Source organism: Bison bison, unplaced genomic scaffold (genome assembly GCF_000754665.1).
Source record: "Bison bison bison isolate TAMUID 2011002044 unplaced genomic scaffold, Bison_UMD1.0 scf7180017864153, whole genome shotgun sequence".
In the NCBI taxonomy this organism is placed as follows: Eukaryota; Metazoa; Chordata; class Mammalia; order Artiodactyla; family Bovidae; genus Bison; species Bison bison.
Window position 1 is genome coordinate 1,218,184 of NW_011494725.1, and position 25,553 is coordinate 1,243,736.

Genomic DNA, 25,553 nt, shown 5'->3' on the forward strand with positions numbered 1-25,553 from the left:
CATGTGCCGCGGCAGCTTCCCCGCCCCCATGATAACTTTGTGGCAGATGGGGCACTGCTGAGAGGCCTTGGGCTTCAGCTTGCGCTCCTCCACCAGCGGCCAGGGCGGGAAGAGGCCCCCCAGGTGGGTGGCGCTCAGGAAGTTGAGATAGGCACCGTAGTCATTCTCCGCCTTGATGGGGCCCAGCGGCCCCCCGGGAAGGTCCGGGAACATGTCCTTGAAGAAATCGTTGGGGAAGGGCGGCGGTGGGGGTGGGGGCAGCTCCTCCTTCTCCTCCTCCTTGATCTTGCGGTTCTTGATGACCAGGTCCAGGGGCCCACTGTCCATGGGCTGCTCAGGCAGCTGGGCAAAGGCACCGAAGTCCCCTGGCCAGAGGTGTGGAAAGAAGTCCGGGGCGAATGGAGATAAGGAGGGTCTCCTGTCGGGGAGGCTGGCTTTGGGGTACAGGTTCTCCCTCAGCAGAGATTCGATGGAGAAGTCCCGGATCACGCCCAGGTGGCTCGGGCTGCCGGCCTGAAAGGAGTCGGGGAAGTCCCTGGGTGTGTCCGAATAGGCCTTCTCCGAGAGGTGGTCCGACTTGGAAGGGCTTTGGTGGCAACTGATGTCCTGGGGGTCAGGCAAGTTTTCTTGATCAGCAAAATCCTCCGTGTCATCATCGTCGTCCTCTTCTTCCTCCTCCTCCTCCTCTTCGTCCTCATCATCGTCCTCCTCGTCGTCGTCGTCGTCCTCCTTGTCCCCCCCGGGCTCCATGATCTCCAGGCACACGTTCACGATACACTGGATCTCCAGCATCCTGGCGGCGTTGAGGATGTGCTTGACGTTGGAGGCGGTGATGGTGAGCGTGGAGGTGTAGGCGAACTCCAGGATGGCGGCCAGCGCCTCGGGCTGGACAAAGTCGATCTCGTAGACGTAGGGCTGGCTGGCTAAGGTGCCGGCCGTGAAGAGCTTCTTGAAGTACTTGCTGCAGGCGGCCAGGACCGAGCGGTGGGTGCGGTATTCCTGCTCCTGCACCACCAGGAGCACGTCGCACAGTAGCCCGTCATGCCGCTGCTCATTCAGGCTGCAGAGGACCTCGCTGCTGTGGTTGGGGAAGGGAATGCCGATCAGCTCGTCAATGCCATTGGCCATGTTCTCAGCCGGAGCCCTGCGGGGGCACACACAGGAAGAGACTGAATTAGAGGACCTGGCTGGAGGGGACACCAGCTCTGGGATCCTGGCCCAGAGAGGCCAGGCTGGTGGGCCTAGGCGGTGCTCTCCTATCCCACACCTGCCTTTGCTTGGGGCTCCCCTCCCTCCTTCTCTGCTAGGGAAGCTGACCCCTCTTCCTCAGCTTTCCCCACTCTAACCTGTCACTCAGAGCCCCACTCCCAAGTGCCTCTTCTCAAGGTACTACTGGGCTCTTCCCAGGACCCTGAAGGCCCTGGAAGCTAGGCCCCTCATCAGGCAGCTGGCGCCTGCCTTTTAGCAAAGGCTATGGAATCTCCTCTCGGTCACGATTTCACCAAATTCCACTTTGGGAATGTGCAAGTCCCGAACGCGAGGCTGGCCGGCCACGTGAGACTCCGCTGCTCTGTGTGCTGCGGGAATGGGGGCCACTCCTGACTCCCACCACATCTGCCGGTCAGGGGCCAAAGGGGGAGTCTTCTCTCATGACTCGGGGCTCCCGCTGGGAGAATGCTTTGGTTTATTTCACAGATCCTCTGCCTCCTGTCACAGACTCCCATTTTGCTGCTTTGGCTACTGATGTGGCTGTACTAACAACGGGAGTGCTAATGGTAGCTGAGTTGTTCCCCGGTCCAGCTCCATCATGTTGAAGTCTCAAGCCCCAGGATGTCAGAGTGTTACTGTGTATGGAGGTAGGATCTTTAAAGAGGTAATTAAGGTTAAAACGGGGTCCTACGAGTGGGCTTTTATGCAGTATGACCCCCAGAGGGGAGACCATGTGAGAACATGGGGCGGAGGGGGCGGTGGAGGCGGGTGGAGACAGCAAGCTGAAGAGAGAGGCCTCAAAGGAAATGGAGACTGCGACACCTTGATCTTGGACTAGATCCAGCTCTCTAGAACTGTGCGAAAATCAGTCTTGTTCTTTAAGCCCTGCTCCATGGTACTTTGTTATCACAGGCCTAGCAAACTGACACAGTTACTAGAAACCTTAAACCAATTTTGTGACCCCTTTTTTGCAAGGGAATGGGGGCCTTACAGCAGGTGGTTTGCCTTCTGCCCTCAACTTCTGGCTTCATCTTAGTCGATGAGGTTTCCCTTCACTTGCCATTCTTGGTTTTTTAAAAAACAGTGACCTCCTACATACGTATATCTCGAGCCATTTGATAAATATTTATATTCAGTGTTAAATTCAAGTTATATTTGGTATTAAATTCAAGTGCATTGTTAGCTAATTTATCATGTCAGTATTCTGTTACTCTCAGGGAAACATATCCCTGTGGGGAGAAGCCTCTTCTGAGATACATCAGGATTATCTATACATTAAACACAGTGTGGCCAGAGATAGCTGCTAGGAGGGAGGGGGGTCAGAAGGAGGGGTCCGGGCAGAGGACAGCAGGCACCCACTCCCTTCAGGGAGCAGAACAGAGTCAATTTGGACAACAAGCCACCTTAATTTTTAATGCCAGGACATGGAGGGCCCTGCTACTCTGGGCAAAGCTTGGTCATGGCCCATAGATAAATCCTAGCCAAGACCTGGCCCTTCCCTGGGTTCAGTTACAGTGGGGAGAAAAGAAAAAGGAAAACAAAGCCTGGAAGCCCCACGGCTCAGTGGCAAGAGCTCTGGGAGTTCCCATACACTTATCTTCTGGGTGTTTCTGCCCTAAGAAGGCAGATGCAGCAGAAAGGGACAAGGGAGAAGTGTCAGGCCCACAATGTGGGCCCTGAGTGACCTGGAGGCACCAGGGACCCAGTGGGGTATCAGGGTGTCAGGGTGCCTCCGCCCCCTCCTCCCTGCTTCTCTATGGGTGATGGAGGGCCTTAGCCTTCCCTGAGCAATCCCACCTGGGCAGGTGTTCAAGCCATTTCCTAGAGCAAAGGCCTTGCTGTTTCCCTGCTGTTTTTAAAAAGGACCAGAGGCCCTGCAGGCCATGTGTTCGTTGCCTGAATAGTCATTGGGTTTCTTCCTGAACGCGGCACTGCCCTGGGGTGTGGGAATGCACAGAGAGCAGACAGAGCAGGCCCTGCTCTAAAAGAGCTTACAGGGACATAACAACTATGAAAAAGGTGGAGCAAGATCCACCAATGAGGAATAAGAGAGCACCACACATCTACCAGAGTGGCTAAAGTAACAGGAAGTGACAACACCAAATGCTGGCAAAATCATAAAAGACATTGCTGTGTCCACCTGGCTCTCTCTTGGATCACTCGCTCCGGGGGATGCCAGCTGCCATGTCATCAGGACAGTTCTGTGGAAGGTCCACAGGGCAAGGGGCTGAGCTGTGTGAGTGACCACCAGGAGACTGGGTCATTGAGCCCCAGTCAAGCCTTCAGATGACAGCAGCCCCCTGACATCCTCACTGCAACCTCATGAAAGAGACTGACTCAGAACCACTTAGCAAAGCTGCTTCTGAGATAGTAAATGTTTATTCTTGTTTTCAGTTGCTCAATTTTAGAGTAATTTGTTATACACCAATAGATAACAGATAATCCAGGGAGATAACAGACGATACAACAGGCTATCCAGAGGCACTATTGACTATTCATAGACATTATAGATCTGTGATATTTATCAGGATACTTTCTGGCAATGGCGGTTAAATACTATCTTCTAACAAAATCAGTATATTATGACACTTGTTTGATAGATGGAAGTAGATGTATTGAGAAAATGATACCTTTTTCTAATTCCCACAAAGCTGCCCTAATGGTAGCAGGGTCCTGACCCTCAGAGGACCCTTTTCCTCTGAAAATGCCATTTGTGAATGAAACGCCCCCTCAACTGTTAAAATCCCAAATCAGTAAGACCTCAAGAAATTAGTTCTTTCAAGCAAGTTTTCTTGCTTGCCAAGGGCTAATTCATTTAAAGACAAAAATGATTTTGAAATGTTTTTCAGGGAAAAATTCCTGCAATTCCTTAGACTCATCCCCATGTTCTTAAGTAGAGGAGTTGGGAACCCACTGGATGGGATGGGAGTGGTCAGGGTCTTGCTCGAGCGCTCCAAGGGATGGATCGCACCATCCTGACTTGACATGTCCTGCCTCCCAGGCTTTGGGAGCCTGGTCTGCTAGGGCCTGGGGGTCAGGAACCACAGCTGTGTGACTTTGAGAGGCCCCACCACCTCTCTGAGCTTCTCTTTTCTCATCTTGTCATTGGATGGACAGGGGAAATCTGATACTGGAGTCATGACCGTGAGGAGGGGCTTCCCATGTGGCACTGGTGGTAAAGAACTTGCCTGCCAATGCTGGAGACATAAGAGGCATGAGTTTGATCCCTGGGTTGGGAAGATGCCCTGGAGAAGGGCATGACAACCCACTCCAGTATTCTTGCCTGGGGAATCCCATGGACAGAGGAGCCTGGAGGGCTACAGTCCATGGGGTCACAAAGAGTTGGACACGACTGAAGTGATTTAGCACACCTGCACACACGACCTTGAGGAGCTAGAAGCACAAAGGGAATCTGGCCATGAGGAGGGGGGCAATAGGCCTGGGTGACTCTGGACTTGAAAGCTGGTCTGTCCAGCAGTGACTTCTCACCGTGGCATGGTTTGGAGTCTTTGTCCCACTCCTGGAGGAACAGAAGTAACCATAGAGCTGGGAGGTGGGGGCTGTTTTTCCTGGCAGGAGGTAGCAGGGGAAGGGGGGCTGTGGCTTGCTGTTTTATTGACTTTTGGGGGAGAAGTGCCCCCACCCTGCCCTCTAGAAGCTTCCCTGATGACCCTGAGATTCCCATGCCTGGAGGGTCTGCAGACAGCAGTGTTCCAGAAGGACTGAACGTCCAGCCCCCCTTCCCACCCGGGCCCTCCCTCCCATGGCCCAAGTGAAGGTACTCTGTCTCCAAGAATAATACGCTCAGGAAAGAAAATCACACACACATGAAAAGCAAAACCAAACCTCTTAACAGTTAGGAGAGGCTCGTAGGAAGGGGCTAGAAAAAATATAGAGCCCAGAGATAAAGGCAGAGGACAGAAAGGGGGAAAGAGGCGCTTGAAAATGGAGCAAGGGCACAGGTGTGGTCCCCATTCCAGAGGATGTGAAGCCCACCACAGCCTCCCCTGGGTATGTGCCCTCAGTGGAAGGTTCTAGAAGCCAAGGTGTGTCCATATAGCTTATCTGGCAAGAGCAGCATTTCTCAGCTCTGGCCTAGGTTTATTCCGTTACAGCATGAGAATATCACTTGCCTCAGGTACTCTACCTGTCCCCTTCCACTACAGGGAACTTCATCATGCCCTTGACTCACCAGCGAAAGAAGGGGAGGGCCTGCTCCTACGACAGGAAAGGAGACGAGATGGAGGTGGAGCCTTTGGAGAGAGAGGGCCTTAGACTTCAGAAATGCATTGAAAAACCTGGCTCTAGAAGTCCTCCAGAACTAATTTTTTGAGTGTGACTTGAATTTTTGTTTTTCATTTGTGTCCTATTCTAATAACCCTATCATTCAAGCAAGCAGGCCAACATTTCTAATAACAATCAATACCAGCTACCATTAATCAAGTGCCTGTAACATGTCTGCCATTGAACCTCTAATCCTTCTTCACCCAACACAACCCTGAAAGGTACACATTTTTATCATCACTTCCAATTTGGCGGCAAAGAGTATGGAGAGGGTGAGTGACTTGCCCAATGGCAGACACAGTGTCTGAGCCAAGATTTGAACTTGGCTTCTTTGGTACCAAAGCTCATGTTCATTCCTCTTTACCATGCTGCTCCTACAAAGTCCGTATGGGAGTGAGGGTTGGGACCCTACCTGTCAGAGGTTTAGAGATTTAATCAGAGACAGAGCTGAGGGGTGTGCACCAGGGGGCCTGAGACCCATGGAGGCCTGGGGGACTCAGGGCTGAGGGCACATGAAAAATAAGGACAGGGAGATAGCAGACCCCTGTGGGTTGGGGGATCCAAGCAGGTTTGCAGGAGGAGGGGCCCTTTCTGAGCTGTGAAAGATAGAGAGGATTTTGTTGGGCAGAGAGGCAGGAAGGACCAGCCCCATAGCATTTGGATCTGGAAAACTTTGGATCTCTAGAGTCCCCTCTGAAAGTGTGTTGAACCTGGGTACCGAGCAGGCTCTCACAAGAACTTGCTCTCAGCCAGCACGGGCCTGAAGTTGGCTGATGGCCATCTGACCACAGGGGGCTTCTGACGGGAGGTGGAGAGTGAGGACCCTGCTTTCAGACGTCCTGGGTCACTTCTGGCCTCGGGCACTTAGTATCACCCTCCTGAGCTCAGTTTCTTTATCTGATCGTGGGGATGATAATAATGTCCACCCCATAGAGTGGCTGGGCCGATCAAATGAGGTCAGTGCTGCTCGGACAGAGGAGGTGCTCAACCACTGCTGGCAATTATGAAGTCCAGGAGGGACCAGAGTCCTAACAGGGGTCTCAGCAGAGGGAGACAGGATCATACCAGGAACTAATTTGCTTTCTGTATAGTTTTGCAGAGATCACACTATTTAATCACCTCTCCCAAAGACACTCCCAGGGCTACCCTGGCATGTGGAGGACATCATGATCATCCAAGGTCCTTCCATATGTCCTGTCTCATGGACTCCTAACCCAAAGAGGCAGGCAAGGTGGGTAGAAACTTTATGCCTATTTTACAGATGAAGAAAATGAGGCACAGAGAGGAGCTGATGCCCAAGGTCACACAGCACATTAGTATCAGAGCTAGAACTAGAGCTAGATGCTTTGATGCCCAAGCTTGTGCCCCCAGCCAGGTGTGGGGCTGCCTGGCTGGTAGGTGCCCCGTGTTCTAGGGCTGGCTTTACTAGGAACATGAAGTGCAGGGATGGGTAAATTTTGTATACACTCCTGCTGCTCTCAAGTTTGCTTATCTGGGAACTGGGGAAGTAATTGCATGGCTCTCATCTGCTCCAGGGCAGAGTTTGTCTCTTATATGTCTGTATCATTACCAGGATGCTATCAAGCAGGAACATGGCAGATGCTGAATGAACAAGGTTGGTTCAAATACATGGTAGGGAGAGGCTTAAAGTCACAAAAGGTGGTAAGAAAAGAAAGAAAGTGTGTCACTTAGTCGTGTCTGACTCTTTGCGACCCCATGGACTGTAGCCTGCCAGGTTCCTCCATCTGTGGGATTATCCAGGCAAGAATAATGGAGTGGGTTGCCATTTCCTTCTCCAGGAGATCTTCCCAACCCAGAGACTGAACCCGGGGCTTTCCTGGTGGCTCAGACGGTAAAGCGTCTGCCTGTAATGCGGGAGACCCGGGTTCGATTCTTGGGTTGGGAAGATCTCCTGGAGAAGGAAATGGCAATCCACTCCAGCACTCTTGCCTGGAAAATCCCATGGAAGGAGGAGCCTGATAGGCTACAGTCCATGGGGTCACAAAGAGTTGGACATGACTGAGTGACTTCACTTTCACTTTCATTCCTGCATTGTAGGCAGATGCTTTACCATCTGAGCCACCAGGGAAGTCCCTACAGAAGGTGGTGGGCAGCCCCAATCCTCTGCCTTAGGGACACCTGATATTTGAACAGAACCCTATCATTCCTAAAGTATTTCTATCTGTTCATTTCATCCTTATTACGATTCCCATTTGGTGGGGATCAGAGAGGCTGAGTCATTTGCCCTGAGTCACAGCTTGATTTCTACTCCAGTCCCATCTCTTTCCTGTCCTCCATGGTTGCCTCAGTGATGTGAATTTCAGGACAATTCTATTGTTGTGATGCACAAATCCAGCACCTCCTTGAATCACGCTCAGGTGAGCAAATCTGGGGCCCAGAATGATGTTTCCATCTGCCCCATGGCGAACTGGCCCCAGCTGGCAGGCTCTTTCTGCCCTGAGAGTGCCCCCCTCTCCAGCCTCTAGCCCCTCCCCTGCCCAGGCCTGGCAGAATCAGTGTCTCCAGGAGGGCAAGGGTAGGGTTCTGTAGGGTCAGAGAAGGCATGTGGATTCTTTTCCAGATTTGGGAATGAGGCTAGGTAGCAGCTGGCTGCCTCCTCTGAGCAGGTTCTTAGTGTCTCTGTGGTCCGTATAGGCACAGAAACCTGCCAGGGGCTGGTGGGCCAGGGCAGGGCCAGGGCAGGGAGGCCTGGCCCAAGCAGCTGGCCGGCCCCATGAAGCCCTGCTGGGCGCACCCTACCTTGGCAGTTCCCCTAAGCAGAGCAGCCACACCCCTCAGCCTTGGAATGCCCCAGAGGCTGGGGCCAGACATGTGGGCTGGAAGGCTGGGCAGGGCCTCCTCTACTTCCAGCCTGCGCCCCGCCTCCCAGAGCACCTCCAGCAGAGGGCTGCCCCACCCTGCCCTGCCACCCTGCTAAGACATGCCTGGAGCCCGCGGTCCCCAGTTCAGCCTCGGGCCCAGGGCTTGGAGCTGCCTGGTTTCTGTGAAATGAGCTCTGGGTTTCCCTCCTCTGCCAACGATGACGGCCATGCCAGATGCTCTCCGACAGCTGGAATGGGGGCCCTCTCTGACACACATGGTCGTGCCCCCTCATTCTCTGCCTGCTCACCCCCCCACCCCCGCCAATGCCTGACCCCTCCACTCACAGCACACCATGTGAAAGGGCAGAGGCCAGCCTGGCAGGCAGGCACTCCTGTGTTCCTGACCCCACACAGAGGGCTTCTCCCCACATCCCGACTCCTGGGGGGCCTGAGCTTTTGCTCCTGAGACCAGATATTCGAGTCCCCGCCTTACTGCTGTCCGAAGCCCCTGACTTACCATGCTGCGTGTTTGTGGGGCACACTCACCTTCCTCTATACATTTTCTTAGGATCCCCGAGTACAGAAGGAATTATTTGGCCCACGTGCTGGTGAGAAACCTAAGCTTGTGCTGGTGAAATGACCCACCCAGGGTCACAGAACAAGGTAAGGAAGTGACAGAGACCCCAGACCCCATGACTTGTCACCCACGCCCTGCCCACTGTCTCCTGTGGCATCTATCTCTTTTTACCCCGACCCTGACCATCATTACCCCTCCACACCCCACACGGGTTTGGTTTTTATCAGAACGAGGTCTAGGAGCCCCGTGGGAGTTTGGAGGGAGGACACGAGCCACGTTTGTATAGGGATGAGGCACACTCGGGACAGACTTGGGCGGTACCCCAGAGGGCAGCTGGAGTGATGGGCGACAAACAGCAAGGGGCAGCTGTCCTCCTGGGCTTTGGTCCCGAGGTGGGTCCGGGGCACCTGACTGTCCGAGCTGTTTAATCTCCCCCTAGAGGAACCTGCTCTTCACAGCATCCCGTGAAAGTGAAAGGAGAAGGGAATGGCAATGCAGGCCAGTATTCTTGCCTGGAGGATTCCACGGACAGAAGAGCCTGGCGAGCTACAGTCCATGGGGCCACAAATGGTCAGACATGGCTGAATGACTAACACTCCCACCTCCAGAGGAACGTGTTCTTCACAGCATCTAGGTGAACTTCAAGTGGGCATGCTGGGGCCTCTGCCCCCATCCCCTCCCTCAAGGGGTGGCTTGGAGCCTGTTACTTTTCAAAGTGGGGCTTCCCTCATAGCTCAATCGGTAAAGAATCTGCCTGCAATGCAGGAGACTTGGGTTCGATCCCTGGGTCAGGAAGATCCCCTGGAGAAGGAAATGGCCACCCACTCCAGTATTCTTGCCTGGAGAATCCCAGGGACAGAGGAGCCTGGTGGGCTACAGTCCATGGGGTTGCAAGAGTCGGACACGACTGGGTGACTTTCACTACTACTACTACTTTTCAAAGCACTTTCACCTTCATGGTGGCAGGTGAAGCCTGTACGATACCCATTTTACAGATCAAGGAACAAAAGGGAAGCGAGGTCAAGTGACAGAGGCCAGCAATAACACTGCAGAGCTCACATATCCCTGAGGCCATACTCTGGGGGCACCCCTGCTGTGCCCCTTGGGCTGGGTTGTCTAAGGGCAGTGTGGCCTGGAGCAAGGCTGTGGGGGCTGAGACCACCCGAAGCTGCTGTGGGGAGGGTTCTCTGTGCTGCCTGGGTTGGCCATGGGAATCTGGGCTGGACAAATAAGTGGTATCCCTTCAAATGGTTGTTCTTTAATCATTTATTCATCCTTTATTTATTAGAGAGAGAGGCAGGGCGGGGTGGAGGGGAAAGACTTGTTTTCTTTTAAGAAGTACTGCACACCTCTTTATGTTCGGATAAAGGATTTACTACTTGTGTTTATTACAGGCGATTTTCCCGAGCCAGAAAACTCCTTGGGAGGCTTATTAAACCTTATTAAACCGCTGAAAATTTGGATAATAAAATAAATCACTTGTTTCCCATAAACAGCACTCGGCCCCAGGTTACTGAGCTTCAGAATCCCAGCTGCCTCTGCTGCCTTCTCCGGGCATCCCTGCTGGCAGGCTGGTGGGCTGTGCTCCCCACAGCCATGAGCTCACGGGGGATGGGGGGCGGGGGCCACACAGGAGCCCCCCGGGAGCCCTATTCTCTTAGCATTCCTGCCCAAAGGGGCTGTCTCCTGCAGAGGAGTGGGTACAGTTTAGATTGTGTGAATTATTTAAGGAGTTGTGCTTGGAGCAGATTAAGAGTCCCCACTTATTTGAACCCTTCCTGGGGATATATTTTAGTGTTTCTTTTAAAAGGCACCACAGTGGTTGCACAGCTGGCCTGCCTGAGCTCGCCCTGCCTTCAGGCCACCTTGACTTGCGCACCCAGGGCGCCCTGCACTTTGCCCATTGCTGCCGAACCAGGGAACTTGACGGTGGGAGAAGGGAAGCTGGTCCAGGTGAGAGGGCCAGAGCTCTATTCTGGGAAAGGGCCTGAAGAGGAGGTGCTGAGACATGCCCAGGTGTGCAGTCGGCAGAGGGGGCGACAATGCTTTGGGGGAGGAGGTACAATTCTAGTCTGCACTGACAATTCATCTCTGCTCTACAGCTGAGTTCTTGGTGACCCTGGACTGGCCACATGCCCTTTCTGAGCTGCAGCTTCTTTTAAGTGAGACCAGGAGGCTGTGAAGGTCCCTTGTTGGTGCTATGGCATCCTCCAGCTGACCCACTTCAGTCTTTAGGTTCCAGGGTGGATCTCTGGATTCTGAGGGCATGAACAGCTCAGCTTCTGCAGTCTTGGGGCTGTTGTACCAGATGGTGGACTTCCTGATTCAGTCCCCCCCACCCCCATCCTCACCCCAGGTGTCTCAGAGACACTGCCAGGTTATACAGGGAAATACTGTGCACTCACAATGGGCTTTCAGAGGACAAGTGTTCTATCTGCAAGGTCAGGAGGGGATTAGAATTTGACCACACCAGGCAGGATGATGGACACGTGACCAGTTGATAGAAGATGTATGATACGTTCCATCTCCACACCCTGGAAGAAGGGCGAGGAGGCCCACTCTGCGTTTATCTTCCCAGCTCTCAGACAGTGGCCAGGGATAGGCCTGGAGTCTGGAAGTTGGCCAGGGCAGTGGCCAGGGCAGGGTCTGGAAGTTGCTTCCCCAGAATGTGCCCTCATTCATTATAAACAATCCTACAGGCCCTGTGTGGGGAGCGTGGGAGACAGACAGGCACCCAGCTTGCCAGAGATGTGACATATGGAGACAGAGGGTTGCTTCTGAGATTCCTCCAGCTATCGACAGAATGACGCTAGCCATGGAGATTAAACTAGCCATGGAGACGTACCTCGAGTGCCGGGTGTTTCGCTTGGTATGAGTCGCTGACCTAAATACAGTACGTAGATTCTTGCACTCGATAGTCGCTCAGTTGTGTCCGACTCTTTGTGACCCCATTTCTCTTTGTGACTCTTTGTAGCCCTCCAGGCTACATGGGTTTCTCCAAGCAAGAATGCTGGAATGGGTTGCCATTTCCTTCTCCAGGGGATCTTCCCCACTCAGGGATCAAACTCGGCTCTCCTGCATTGCAGGCAGGTTCTTTTTATCTTTACTCTGCAAAACCCATTTTCAAACGGAGAAACTGAGACAGTCGGGATTGGAACCCAAGCCTTTGGGCCCCAGATTTCCTAAGCAGAGTTTACCCATTTGGGGCTGGAGAAACAGGGATGAGAATGATGGATGGAATTCCTAAAGAACTCACAGAAAACTGGGAGAGGAAGAAGCCGAGTTCAGAACTGGCCCAGAGGTGAGGACAGGGCCCCTCGGGGTGGAGCCAAGGGGCAGAGGCTCTGTTGGGGTCAGGGCGGGGACTCCACTGAGGAAGCCATGGCAGGGAGAGGAGACCTCAGACGCACCCGCACCCCTGTGTAAGAGGCCGGGGGAAGGAAGTCAGGGAAATGTCTGGATCGGGGGAGAAATCTGCTTGGCACTGCGTCTGAGGAGGGGTCAGCAACAGGCAGTCCTGGCGGGGCAGGGCAGGGTGGCTGGAAACTGGCTAGGATCTGGTATCTTCTGACCCATTGCTCAGAGCCACACCCCTGCCCCTCTGCCTGCTCCAACCCATCCCGGGGGAGGGGGACCGGGTAAGGAGAAGCTCCTGGGGGAGGGGGCCGAGGGCAGAGGAGGGCAGGATCATTCTCCCAGGCTTCATCCAGGTGTAAGATGTCCTAGTTACGCCTCAGCTCTTAAGAGCCACCTTGACCTCCCTGCCCCATCCACCTCGATTTGGAGATAAGACCCGGATGAGTGGCCCAGCCGGATGGCCTCCAGATCCCACCCCTGCCTGTGTTTTCCAAAGGAAGTGAAACCTCAGATTTGCCTCAAAACTTGCACTTTTCTTCCAAGCAGACGCCATCCGCCACGAGAACTGCCTGGCATTTGGCTGGGAGGACAAACTGGAAGCTTGCAATTTTCGGGCGTAATTGCACAGTTCCATATAATATTATTATATAGAACTTTTATTGCACTGAGAAAGTCCAAGCATTTCCTTTTCTTATTTACACTTGAGCCCAGTCCCTCCTCGGCTGTAATTTTCCCGCTTGCCCACTGCACAACTTTCGGCTGTTGGGTTCCAGGAGCCGTGCCCAAAGAAAGGCCAATTAGGATGTGAGTGGAAACTCTTGTCACAAGTGGTTCAGTCACAGAATGGGAATCAATTCACAAACACTGACCACTCGCCACAGCTTGCCTGGGGCTTCATGCTGTACGGGGCTCTGAACAAGACCTTGCATCTAATTTTGAGGGGCTTCTGGCTTTCCTGACCAGTAAGAATAACCCACAGTCTTCCCTGGTGGCTCAGACAGTAAAGAATCCACCTGCCGATGCAGGAGAGGCAGGAGACGTAGGTTCAATCCCTGGGTTGGGAAGATACTCTGGAGAAGGGAATGGCACCCCACTTCAGTATTCTTGCCTGGAGAATTCCACGGACAGAGGAACCTGGCAGGGTACAGTCCATGGGATTGCAAAGAGTCGGAGACAACTGAGTGACTGACACACACACACGCACACGCATACACACACACACACACACACAAGAATAACCCACAGCAAAATATTAAGGAGAAATATGGACCAAGAGGGAACCCGGTGTGGGCTGGGTCCTACAACTGGGGATGTGGGAGCCAGTAGGTGGAGGTCTGGGCAGAACCCCAGCACCAGGCAGCTGTGATGGAGGGACTCCTTGAGGGCATACAGCAAACACCCGCTTTTGAGCACAGTCCCTGGAGTCCAGCCTCCCTCGTGTCGGTTTCCAGGGCACATCTCAGGGGATGAGAGCTGTCCTCCCCTCTGCCATAGTGGGTCAGCCGCAAGTGCGTCCCACAAGTCCACAAGCCCCAGCCGGCACCAAGGGCAGGACGCTTTCACACCCTCTGGGGAGGGTGTCTGACTGTCCGCACCTTACAAAGTTAACTGTCCCATCCCCCATCTCCCGACCACCACCGTTCATCATCCATTTGCACTGAGGGTTTTGGTCCCCAGACTACCATAAATTACAGTGAAAATATTCTCAAGGGACAAGAATCCCCCACCCTCCCCCCATCCCTCAGTCCCCAGCCCAAAAAAGCCAAAAAAAGCGCCAGAACAGGCTTAGCAATTTCTTCGTATCTCGGAAGTCTGGTCCCTCTTTGAAGTCTCAAGATCAAAAATGTTGAAGAAATACAAGGTTAAAGAGTTAGAAAAGAGTTGGTGAAAAACATCATTATTTGCAGAGGATATTACTGGATACTTTCCTATACAAACAATGGACAAGCTCAAAAACATAGAGGATCCCATTTACTTGGCAAAGGAAATAGATATAACACCTAAGAATAAGCTTATAAGAAATGTGTAAGGTCCATATAAAGAGAGTTTTAAAACATGACTCAAGCACTCTTTAAATAGAAAGTATAGCTGCATTCGGAGAGGGAGCTATAATACTGTAAACATGCCAGTTCCCCTCTAAATAGTTCAATCAATGCAATATGGTCCCAATAAAAATATCAAGCAGAATTTCTATTGAAATTAGATAAGCTAACTCTAAAGTTCGCATGGAAAAATAGGCACTTAAGAATAGCCAAGAGATTTCTAAAACAGATGACTAATGGGAGTAAGGGGACCAGCCTTACCAGATATGAAAACACATTATAAAGTCATAAAAATAGAACATTTGATACTGGATCATGAACAGAGAGACAGATCAAGATGATGCCCATAAACAGACACACACAAATTTATATACATGTGAACTTAGCAAATAGTAAAGGTGGGATTTCAATTTTATTTTAAGATGGATTTTTCAATAAATAGGATGGGGACAACTGGTCAATCATGTAGGAAACAAACGAAACAAAATTCAGACCCCTTCCCCACTCCTTATACCAAAGCAAATGATGGGTACAGCAACAATTTAAGAATTTTTAAAAAGAATCATGAAAAAAATCAGAAAATAGTTTTATCATCTCAAAGGGAAGTGCTCTTCTAAGTAAGAAATAAATAATCTGGGAAAAAATATTTGCAAAACATATGATGAGGGCTAATCTCCTTTATAGAAAAAGCTTATATTAAATCAGGAAAAGACCTATACCTTGCTGGAAAATTGCAAAAACCGTTTTAGCTAAAAAAAAAAAGAAAAAAGAAAACCAAACAAGGAGATCACAGAAAAAGAAATACTAGTAGCTTTTAAATATGTGAAAAATGTTCAGCATCACTCGGGATTAAAGATATAAAGATTACAGAGAGATTTTAACTCTGATGATCAAGAAATTTCCCTTATAAATATTGGTTTCATTATCACATGTAACTAACATAGGTACAAAGCTAATCCCTGCAGTATTGTTCCTATAGCCAAGGACTGGAAGTATCAGTATTCATCAATGGAGCGCTAGCTGGATACATCATGGAGTACTATGCAACCACTAAAAAGAATGAGACATATCTGAATGTGGATGTATGGAGAATAGCTCTAAGATTTAACTGCAACACAGAGTGTGATTTGTTACCATGTTTGGAAAGAAAAAGATGACCACAAGTACATATCTTTTGGTAGATGCATGGGCTGTCTTTAGAAAGACACATTAAAAACTGGGTACTAGGTCTTTCTGAGGCGGTGTTGGAGAGCTGCCAGTGAGGGGTAGAAGGTAATTAATTTTCCTATATGTACTCTTGGGTGGTATTTGAATATTAAAACCATTGCTATTAAAAAGGTTGAATGATTAAATGCTCTCCCTTCTTTCACAAAACTCTCAAACTCTTTGGGATTTTTTGTAATGTCTGATCACTACTGATTTTTCTGGGGCCTTTCAACTAATTGATCTGTTTTTCTGTCTGTAAAATGGAGTTAATGACATTGGGCCATCTACCCCATTGGTGGTTGTGAGGATCAGATAAGAACTGAATGAGAACAGACTTTGGCTGACATCAAGTCCTGTAGGATACAATTGTAGGATATTAGGAGGGGCCTATGGTCTGACTAGAATCTGCCTATGACACAGCACTGTTCCTGTGGCTAGAAAGGCAGGTTATACAGAGGGGTGGTTTTCTAACAGTAGAAAAGCCCACAGTTTCAGCCTCAGGAGGTCAATGTTGGTTAGTCCAACATTTATCATATAGCAACAGAGAACATAGGGAGAAGGAGCCAGGAGGTTGTTTTGGCACCTTCTGAACTTCAAGAACCTTGGGAAGGTCTGGTTGCAAATGATGATCCTCATGATAATCAAAACCTGACTGCTTTCCGGTCAACACCTATTACACAGTTATTAACTCATTCATCATTCCCATTTTACAGGTGTGACTACTGAGCTCTAAAGGATTAAAGGGACTCATTCAAGGCACCCAGACAGGAAGAGGCTGAGCCTCCCGACCTGGATCTGGTCATGTCTGCACTGCAGAACTCTTGATGACTCCCTTTATTTAAGAGATCTCGCCATTCCAGTCTGCCCATCCTAGGCCTCCATTGTCTGGTCTTGACTTTATTTCCCAGTGCTCTCTGACATGGAACCTCTCTTTAAAGCTGGCTTGTGCATTGCCCTCAAAACACACCATGCTCATTCCAGCCCTGTGCCTGTTGCTTTAAGCTGCCACACCTCCAGGTCCATGTCTCTTGTCAACAGTCTCTTCAAGACTATGGTTGAGTCTCACTTCTTGCCTAATACCCTTCGTCTGTCACCTAAGGCAAACCTAAAGCCCTCCTGGTCCTGGTCCAGACCTGGGCTGGGACCGCATCTCCCTCTCTCTCTCTCTCTTGCTCCCCTGCTCCCATTTCCATTTATTTCATTATATGTCAGGATGGCCCCCAAAGAACCTCACTTTCTGGTATTCAAAGCTTGTGAATTCCCTCCCACATTGTATCAGGGTTGGTTGGTGTGGCCAGGGAAGTGATGATGTGAGACTTCCAAAACTAAGTGATGAGAGACATTGCCACTTTTGCCCTGCTTTCTCTGGGTACTCCTGCTGATGTTGGGGAATGCAGAAGCAGCCTATGGCGGGGTCTAAGTAAGGAGGAACTGAGACCTCACCAACAACCAGCTCCAAGTTGCCAGCTACTAAGTGAGCCATCTTGGAAGCAGGTCTTTTAATCCTAATCAAAGTTAACATGATCCCAGTCAATCAGTGTCCTGACTATAACTTCCTGGGAAACCTGAGCCAGATCTCCCCAGCTAAGCTGCTCTTGAATTTCTGACTATAAAATCATGAGAATAAGTGTTTAGTGTTGTTTTCAGCTGCTCAAGTTTGGGAGCATTTTTGTTACACACCAACAGCTGACTAATGTACATTCCTCTCACCACCCCCGATCCCTCAGGAGTTAGGACCTTATTGCTGGCCCTTGTCTTTACTGGCTTTTCACATATAATCTTATTTGGGCTTCTCAGGTGGCTCAGTGGTAAAGAATCTGCCTGCTGATTCAGAAGATGCAGGAGACACGAGTCGATCCCTAGGTTAGCAAGATCACCTGGAAAAAGAAATGGCAACCCACTCCACTATTCTTGCCTGGGAAATCCCATGGACAGAGGAACCTGGTTGGCTACAGTCCATGGGGCTGCCAAGAGTTGGACATGACTGAGTGATTGAGAACGCACACACACACACACACACAGTGTTGTTTAATCTTATATAATCTTACTTCCTCAAGAAACAAGAAACATATGTGGTTTACAATTCCTGCATATCTCCCATCATGCCTAGTGAGGTCTGGGAACAAAGGGTGAGACCAATAATCATTTTCTGACTTCCTATTTGCGAAGAGAAGGTGAGTATGTAACTGAAAGGCCACAGGACATGAATGCACGATTTTTCCTGCTTGACTAGTAGCCTTATAAGCATGCAAACAACTCAACTTGCACAGAATACCTGCAAACCCAGCACCTGAGATCCACAGCTCACGCTCACACTGGAGCATCCACGTGGGAGCACTCGTGAACATTCCCGAGTGTTCCAAATTGAGTCACGGTCATGATTCACCCCAGGGGTCTCCCAGAGGGACTGAGCGGGAGGGGGACCTGGAAAGGGCTGTTACTTCTTACTAATGCCACTGAATGCTGGCTCCACACCCTTTCCAAAAATATTCCTTTCAAAGCTGGAGTAACAGCCCCCACTTCTGATGCTCAGTTCTAAATAGATGGTACGCCTCAGCCCAAAGAACAATTTAGAAGTTCGAGAATCATAAAGAGAAATACTGCCAAGGGAGTTGCTGCTACTGCTTTTAAGAAGCCCCGCTCCCACCCCCTAGTCCCTCTGGAGCTGCCACCCCAGACCCCAGAGACACATCTCCAAACCCGCCCAGGCTCTTCTCCCTACAGGAGCTGGGTGGGAGGACATGACCCTTCCTCTGCTCCCTCCCTCCTCCCATCTCTTTCCCAGGCCTGAGTTTTCCAGACTAACCCAAAAGAGCTGAAGGGAGGAGGGGAGCCCTTTTGTAAAACGGTGTCTAAACAGAGGCAGCCCCACCAGTTTCTTGGCTGGGTGGGTGGAGGTGACCAAAGATACAATTATAACGGAGCCCATCCTCTCCCACAAGACCCGTTTTAACCAGTGTGTAATAAAGCCCCAGCTCATCCACCCTCTGATTTGGGTCAGATGAGATGCATTTTTAGCTTTTCTGGGGAGTTCATGCCAGCAGGGGAAGCACAAGGGGGAAGAAACAAACAAATAGGCTGCAGTCATTGGAAGAGAGAAGAGTCAGGAGCTGACTGCGCAGGAACCGGGAGTCCATCCTCTGCCTGCCGCCACTGCTGGCCATTCTGGTTCAGACCTGGGCTGGGACCGTGTCTCAGTCTCTCTCTCTCTCTCGATCCTCTGCTCCCAACATCATGTGCTCTTCCTGCACCATCTTCATCACCTGGGCTCTCCTCTCCATTCCTGCTGTCGCTTATTCAGAAGTGAATCGATTCTCGCTACCAGCTCCCAGTACAGGTGCCAGGATCCACCATGTGGGCCCTGCCTACCTTGCCTTCTGTCTGCCTCCAACAACCAGAGCCAGCATGTCCGGCTTCCACCACCTCGTCCCTGCTGCCAGAGCCTTGCTGCCTGTCAACTTCCTTAGTGCCCCCCTCTCCGACCTCCACCTTTAGTGTGCTAACTCAGCTCATCCTTTCGGACCTGGCCTAGGCACCACCTCCTCCTGAGGTTAGGTGCTTGCCCTCCCTCTCTGCCAGCTCCTACCACGTAGAGATGCAGCTGGAAAGTGGGTGTGACTGTGATCAACCTGGGGGAGAGGAGGGAGAAGCCACTCAGATGTGAGGTGCTGAGAGTGGGGGGTCAGGATAGGGGTAGAGAGACCACAGGGGGTGCTGCGGGATGAGCTCTGGGTGTCAGGAATCCCCATAATCCATGGGGCGAGGGGGCTGCCAGGAATGGAGAGAAGCATGTCCCCAGTCCAATCCCAGGTGCCTGAAAGGTGCTGACCAAGCAGCCACGGCATTAGGAGGGGCTGGGGTGGGACTGGACAAGGTAGGGACAGGAGTGTGACCCTGCTCTGGCCTCCACAGGCGGAGGGACTGTCCACCCAGGGAGAAGAGCAGGACCCCTTGGAAATGTCTATAGGCAATTTACAAAGATTCGGTTATTAAAATTGTAAAAGGAACAACGTGTCTCCTGATGCAAAACTCATCAGAAAGAAGGGTAGTGACGAAGGTTTCCTAAAACGGACAATGGACAAATGCTGACAAAAGCTAGGTTACTTACATCCCCCAGGAAGTTCTGTCCCTTCCTTTTTCTCTTCGCCCCGACATTCACCATGGTCTATAACGGAGGCCGCCACTCTATGCTCTCCAACCTTGGAGCCCGTGGCTTCCTCCCTACCTTTGTCAGGGAGGCCCTCACCTTCTCCAACAGTCCGAGCCCCCAGTCTCCCTCCAACTGTCCTGAGCATTCATCAGTTAAGCCCCTCAGGCTATTGGAGATGAGGGCAGAGGGTCTTCAGACACATAAGAAGCTCCTACTCCATGAGTATGTTGAACAAATTATTTTGCAACACACACGCATTTGGCCAGTTTTCAAATGCGAGCAGATGGGATTGTGACAGATTCAACCCAAAGACACATAAAAACATTACTGAATCACAAGAGCCAGGTGGAGCCAGGCAGAGGTCCATGAAATGCTTTGAGCTTCAGAAAGGGATCCTCATCTTTAAAAAGGTGAGCTCCCCACCCCTCAGGGCTGGAATGTGAGTTCCTTGACAGTAAGAATGGTTTGCTCCTCTCTACCCAGCACAGGATGGAGTGCGGAGCTTCACACCCGCAGGCATCTGGCATGTTCGTCCAGCGACTCACTGAGCACCCACGGCCTCGTCATCTTGAAGTGGTCAGCGTCGCCTTGACCTTCTGAGAAAGAGATGACCCAGGAACATAAATAACAAAGCTCTCAGTCTGCAGCAGATGCTGGGTAAGCCTGGACCTTCCAGCAACGTCACCTGCCGCACGCTGTGCCCCTGTGCAGCCAAGGAGAGCAACATGCTAAACCAGAAAACTGCATGAATTAAATTCCCAAGGGGAAAATGAGAGCATCTTATTTCTTCTGATTAAACAATTTATGGATCAGGATAAGAAGAATTTCCTCTAAAAACCTTCAGCACAATCATGCTTCACAATTGCTATAACCTCAAAACATAACAAGCACAGCCAACTGTGAGACACCCCTTTTTGTTCCTGAGTATTCACGGTTTGAAAGATGAGAAGAGTGTCCGATCGAGGCCTGTGAAGAGGTTTCATCCCTGGGAGACATTCCCTCCCCTCCTCTCCCAGGAGGAGCTGGGTGAGCTGGGGGCATCCATCACAAAGGATTCCACTCTGGTCGACGATGTCTAAACCTCACATCCCACCTCACCCACAGAGCCCCTGAGCCCTGAGCAAGTTAGACACATGGAGCAGTTTTAATTTCATGCACCACTTCCACACCTACTATGTGCCAGGTCATGAGTAGGCTCTTGTATGTGTATTACCTCATTGAATCCTTCCAAGGACCCTGTGAGCTGGTTGTGTCTGCTCCCATTTTCCTATGAGGAGACAGCCAGGAGTGGTAAAGTTTCAAGTCCCGGCACGTGCAGTGAGTCAGCAGTCTGCTCCATTCATTCTAAGGGCTCCATGTGAGAGCATCCAACAACCGACAGCTGGGATAATGGTGGAAGGAACTGGGAATTTGGTCTGCGTACATCTTAAGATGGCTTCTAGGATGTCGGGGCTGGGTGGGCCAGAGAGGGGAAAAAGACATCCTCCTAGGCAGACAACGCAGCTTGCACTCCTAGCCACACCAGGGTGCTGGTTCTGGCACTTGGAACCATAGCGGGCAGGGCACCCTTGTTTTGCCATCCCTGCTCAGCTCTCTGCTGTGGGCAGGAGTCTGTGACTCTGTCTGCCAGGACCCCAGAAAGGATTATTACATGCCAACCTCACCTTGCAGGTTACCCTCCCTGCTTCCCACCACCCAAAGCCCAAGGTGAGACCAATTAATCTTGGTTTTCACAAGAATTTCCTGGTTTAAGAATTTGAAAGTTCCATATTCTGGGAATCCCCTGGGTCTGGGCAGAGTGGGATGGGAGCTCACCTAGACGATCTCCAGCTTCTGTATAAACCTCCCGCCTCCACTGCCTTTTGTGATCATGTGATTCAGCTTCCCGAGACACACTATGCAGGGCTTACAGTCCCGACCAACACCCTTGAGAGGCCCTGCCCCAGTCAACGCCGAGGAAGAATTCCTGTTGTCCCTGTGGATTCTTCAACCCTGGCAACCCGAGAGGGGGCAGCCCTCTGCCTCTGGCTCTGAAGGAGCATGGAGGGGCAGAAGGGGAGGAGACAGATGTGATGAAGATGGGAAGAAGCAGGGGATTACAAGTTAATGAAATCAAGACAAGGAGAAAAGGGAGCCAAGGGAGTTGTAGAGAGAGGAGAGAAAGAGGGAGAGGCAGCAATATGGGTCATATAAATAAGCAAATGGCCACTTGACACGGCCAGCTGTGGTCCAGGTTTCAATGATGGCCACAGAGCAGAGACAGATTTAGAGTTACATGGGACTGTGGGATTACTTCGTTTAACACCCTCATTTTGCAGATTTTGAGAAAACTATAGCCTATAGGACTGGAAGGTAAGAGTCTCCAGAGCATAATCATGTCAAACTATTTTTTTTTCCATACAACCCAGAACTTTCATGGTATTTTGTGAGTGACAGTTTCTTAAATGTTCATTAATAAGGATGGTGACAGTGGTGATATTTATCTCTGGCAATACAGTCCTCTTCAGCAGGTCTTTCTGAGTCACTGTCAAGACGAGGGTGGATAATTATCTTGGAAATTAGAGCAATATGGCCACGAAGGATGAGAAGGCGGCCCCAATCTCCTGGGAAGCAGGAGAAGGACTGGCCCCACACGTGGGTAGCTGCTGTGATGGGGTGATTGGAAGGCACCTCACTAAGCTCTCAACACCCCAACGTACCTCTCTTCTCCCAGCCTGAAATGATGCTACCCAGCCCGCCATTCCCACCACTGGGAATTCCCACCAGGGCAGATTTTAATGAGGAGCTCTGCTGGTGGGAACCACCAGAGCCATTTTTATCCTACACCCAAGTGTTCAAGGATTTCTGGATTAGCTCAAGAGCAGTACCTGTGAGCTCCTCAGGACAACTGCCCACCCCCATGGAGGATCCAGGGCACCTGACCCTTGGGCCTTGAGTCCACCGTCCACACCACTGGCCATGCAAGTTACTGGGAAGGGGAAGAACGGTGATAGAAACAGGGAGAGTAAGGGGGAATAGGGGAGGGTGGTCTCTCTAGAAGGAGGGAATGAATGGGAGCACGGGGAAGCGACTAAGGGACTAAGGAAAAGGGCAGGGGACAGTCTAATTTATAGAGAGGCAAAAGCCACAGTGGGTGGCTCAGAATCCAGGCTTCCTGAGGGTATTGCTAACTATCCTCCCTTCCTCCACCCCAAAAAGGACTTCCTGGTCAAAGATGTCAACACCCAAGATCTGACATGCTTTTTGGTTGGGGGAGGTCCCCACTGTGAAAGCCTTTGTGGGAGTCAGGACCCGACGGGAGGGCTGAGGAGTCAGTGCTGGGTGGCATGTTGGAAAGCTCTGAAACAGAGGACAGAGCCCTCAGGACAGGAGTCTGGAGACTGACCTCCTGGCCTGGCTCCAACTAGAGCCAGCCTCCTCGAGGTCACAGGGGTAGCAGGGGCCTTGCCTGGGTCCCTGGGCCCCCAGCCTATGGGCCGCCTCTACCACACAACATAGCTTCCTGCCCAGGGCTCTGAGAAGTGGTGTTATTCAGACTCCAGCTTTCTGTCGTCCCATGAGGAGGGCAGGTGGGGAGAGCCCATCTTTTCATCCATCCCTCACCCCTGGAGTTTGGAGAAGGAAATGGCAACCTACTCCGGTATTCTTGCCTGGAGAATCCCATGGACAGAGGAGCCTGGCGGGCCATGGTCCATGGGGTCGCAGAGAGTCGGACACGACTGAAATGACTAAGCATGCATCCCTGGAGCTAACTCAGCATCAGGACTTGTAGCTCTGTTTTCTGCCCCTCCCTCTCCCTGAAACCAGCCCCCGTATGGAAGCTTCGTGGGTGAGACAGCCCTGCCTTTGACGGTCTCCTGTCTCCAGCAGGCAGAGTCTGCTCTCCCTTCATCTGCTGGCCAGGCATCATCTCCCGGCCAGCTGAATCTTCGGTTTCCATGCCGTGCACCTTTTGAGGCCCCATAATTATTGCAGGATGTCCCTGGGGCCTGGCCCAGTGGCACCCATGGCCTTGCCAGCCCTGGCTTTCTGCCCTGTCCCTGGAGTCCTCCGTCTGCCCACAGCCTGCTGCATCCAGACTCTGGCTGGATCACAATCTCTGGCCAACATCACATGCATGCAACATGCATACCTCAGAGGGTCTGCACACCCCATCGACGTGGGTGCTCTGAAGCCCTTAGGGCCAGGAGTGAGGATGACATAACAAGACGAATCACCACAACTGGGCTTTGATTGAAAGCAAATTCCACCTCACAAGCCATATTTAATGCTGAACAAGAGGTGGGCGTGCAGAGACCGTCTCTGTGGATGATGCATTAAGTGTGTAAACCCGAACACAAATGAAGCAGCCACAAAATTATAGATAGCAGCGGGGCCTGGGTACAAATGCAGGAAGTCAGCAACCACTGGGGGCCTCCCAACCCTCCCCTCTACTGAGAGGTGGTGTCAGTGTACACTGTCCCCTCCCGGTTCCCAAGGTCTTGAAGGAGGAGTCTTCGGGCTGGGGCCTGGGGAGAGAGGCGGGGCTTGTCTACATGGTGACAGAGACGTCCTTCTCTTTGCTATCTTACTACGCTGCAACTGGGAGGAGAGGAAGGAGCAGCTGCAGGACATTCGATGTCTTGGGATTAAGATCCAGCTCCTCTCTGGCAAGATGCATGACCCGGAAAGGGTGGTCGGCCCCATCGACTCATAGCTTCCCCTGTCAGTGAATGAGCTGAACTAACTTCAAGGTCTCTTCAAGGTTTGATGATCCCTGAGTCTATGACAAATAAAACAGCAATGAACCAGGTATTGGGCCCTGGATAAGTTGCTCTGTTTATCTGGGCCTTAGTTCCCTTCTTTGCAAAATGAGGTGGGTGACGGTTCAGCTGAGGTGTGTCAACTTGTCTAGGCCCCAGCTTCCAGATATTTGTTCACACACCAGTCTAGATAGATCAGTCTAGGCGGTATTTTTTAGATGAGATTAACATTTACATCAGTAGATTCTGAGTAAAGCAGATGACCCTCCATAATAAGTGTGGGCTTCATCCAATCAGTTCAAGACCCTAAGAGAAAAGAGACTGGGATCCCCAGGGGAGGAGGAAGTTCTGCCTTCAGGCTTACTTCAGGCCTGAACTGCAACATCAGCTCTAACCTGGGTCTCCAGCCTGCGGGCCTGTCCTGCAGATTTTGAACTTGCCAACTCTCACAATGACATGAGCCAGTTCCTTGAAATAAACCTCCCCTTCTTGCTCTCTGTACACACACACACACACACACACACACACACACACACACACACACTGTCGGCTCTGCTTCTCTGGAGAACTCTGACTAATGTGCGATAGTTGGATAAATTGGTGGCCCTCAAGCATGAGTCCTGTGGGTACCAACCCAAGTTACATCACTGCAGGATCTCTTAAAACCACCAGCGTCCAGACCCCATCCTCAGACCAGCTGAACCAGACTCTCCAAGGATGGGGCCTGGGCAGTGCTGTTTTAAACTCCCCAGGGCCTCTCCATAGGCACAAGCCTGAGAACCACGGGAGAGTCACTTGGAAGCTTATTAAAAATGTGGCTCCACCTAGGACCTACAAATCAGAGCCTCTGGGGTGGGGTCTTGGCATCTTCAGATGGAAGGAGCACAGGGGTCAGCCGCTCTCTAAAATTTGCAATCTCTGGGCACGAATTGCCTCTCAGGGCCCTCCTGGCTTCAGCAAGCAACAACCCTGAAGCCTGAGTTTCCGGGCCGGAGCTCACAGGTCCTCTCAGGCGGAGGTTGAGGCCATTGCAGTGGGAGAGGCCAGCAGGGCACCGTGTTTGAGACGAGAAGCAGCTCTGCCTCCCGCCCTCCCCGCCCCCCACCAAGGGCATGCAGCACCTACCAGGAGGTCACACCTCCCGGGGTGGGGGCACACACAGTG

At 51.4% G+C, this 25,553-nt stretch overlaps 1 protein-coding gene across 1 annotated transcript in view; it reads right to left on the bottom strand.

Annotated features, from left to right (window-relative positions):
- ZBTB7C (zinc finger and BTB domain containing 7C) overlaps window positions 1–25,553 on the bottom strand; it is a 305,176-nt gene that overhangs the window by 15,268 nt on the left and 264,355 nt on the right. The window contains 1 exon segment of the mRNA XM_010840968.1: window positions 1–1,144. Coding sequence (XP_010839270.1) covers window positions 1–1,128 — 1,128 coding nt within the window. The 5' untranslated portion in view covers window positions 1,129–1,144.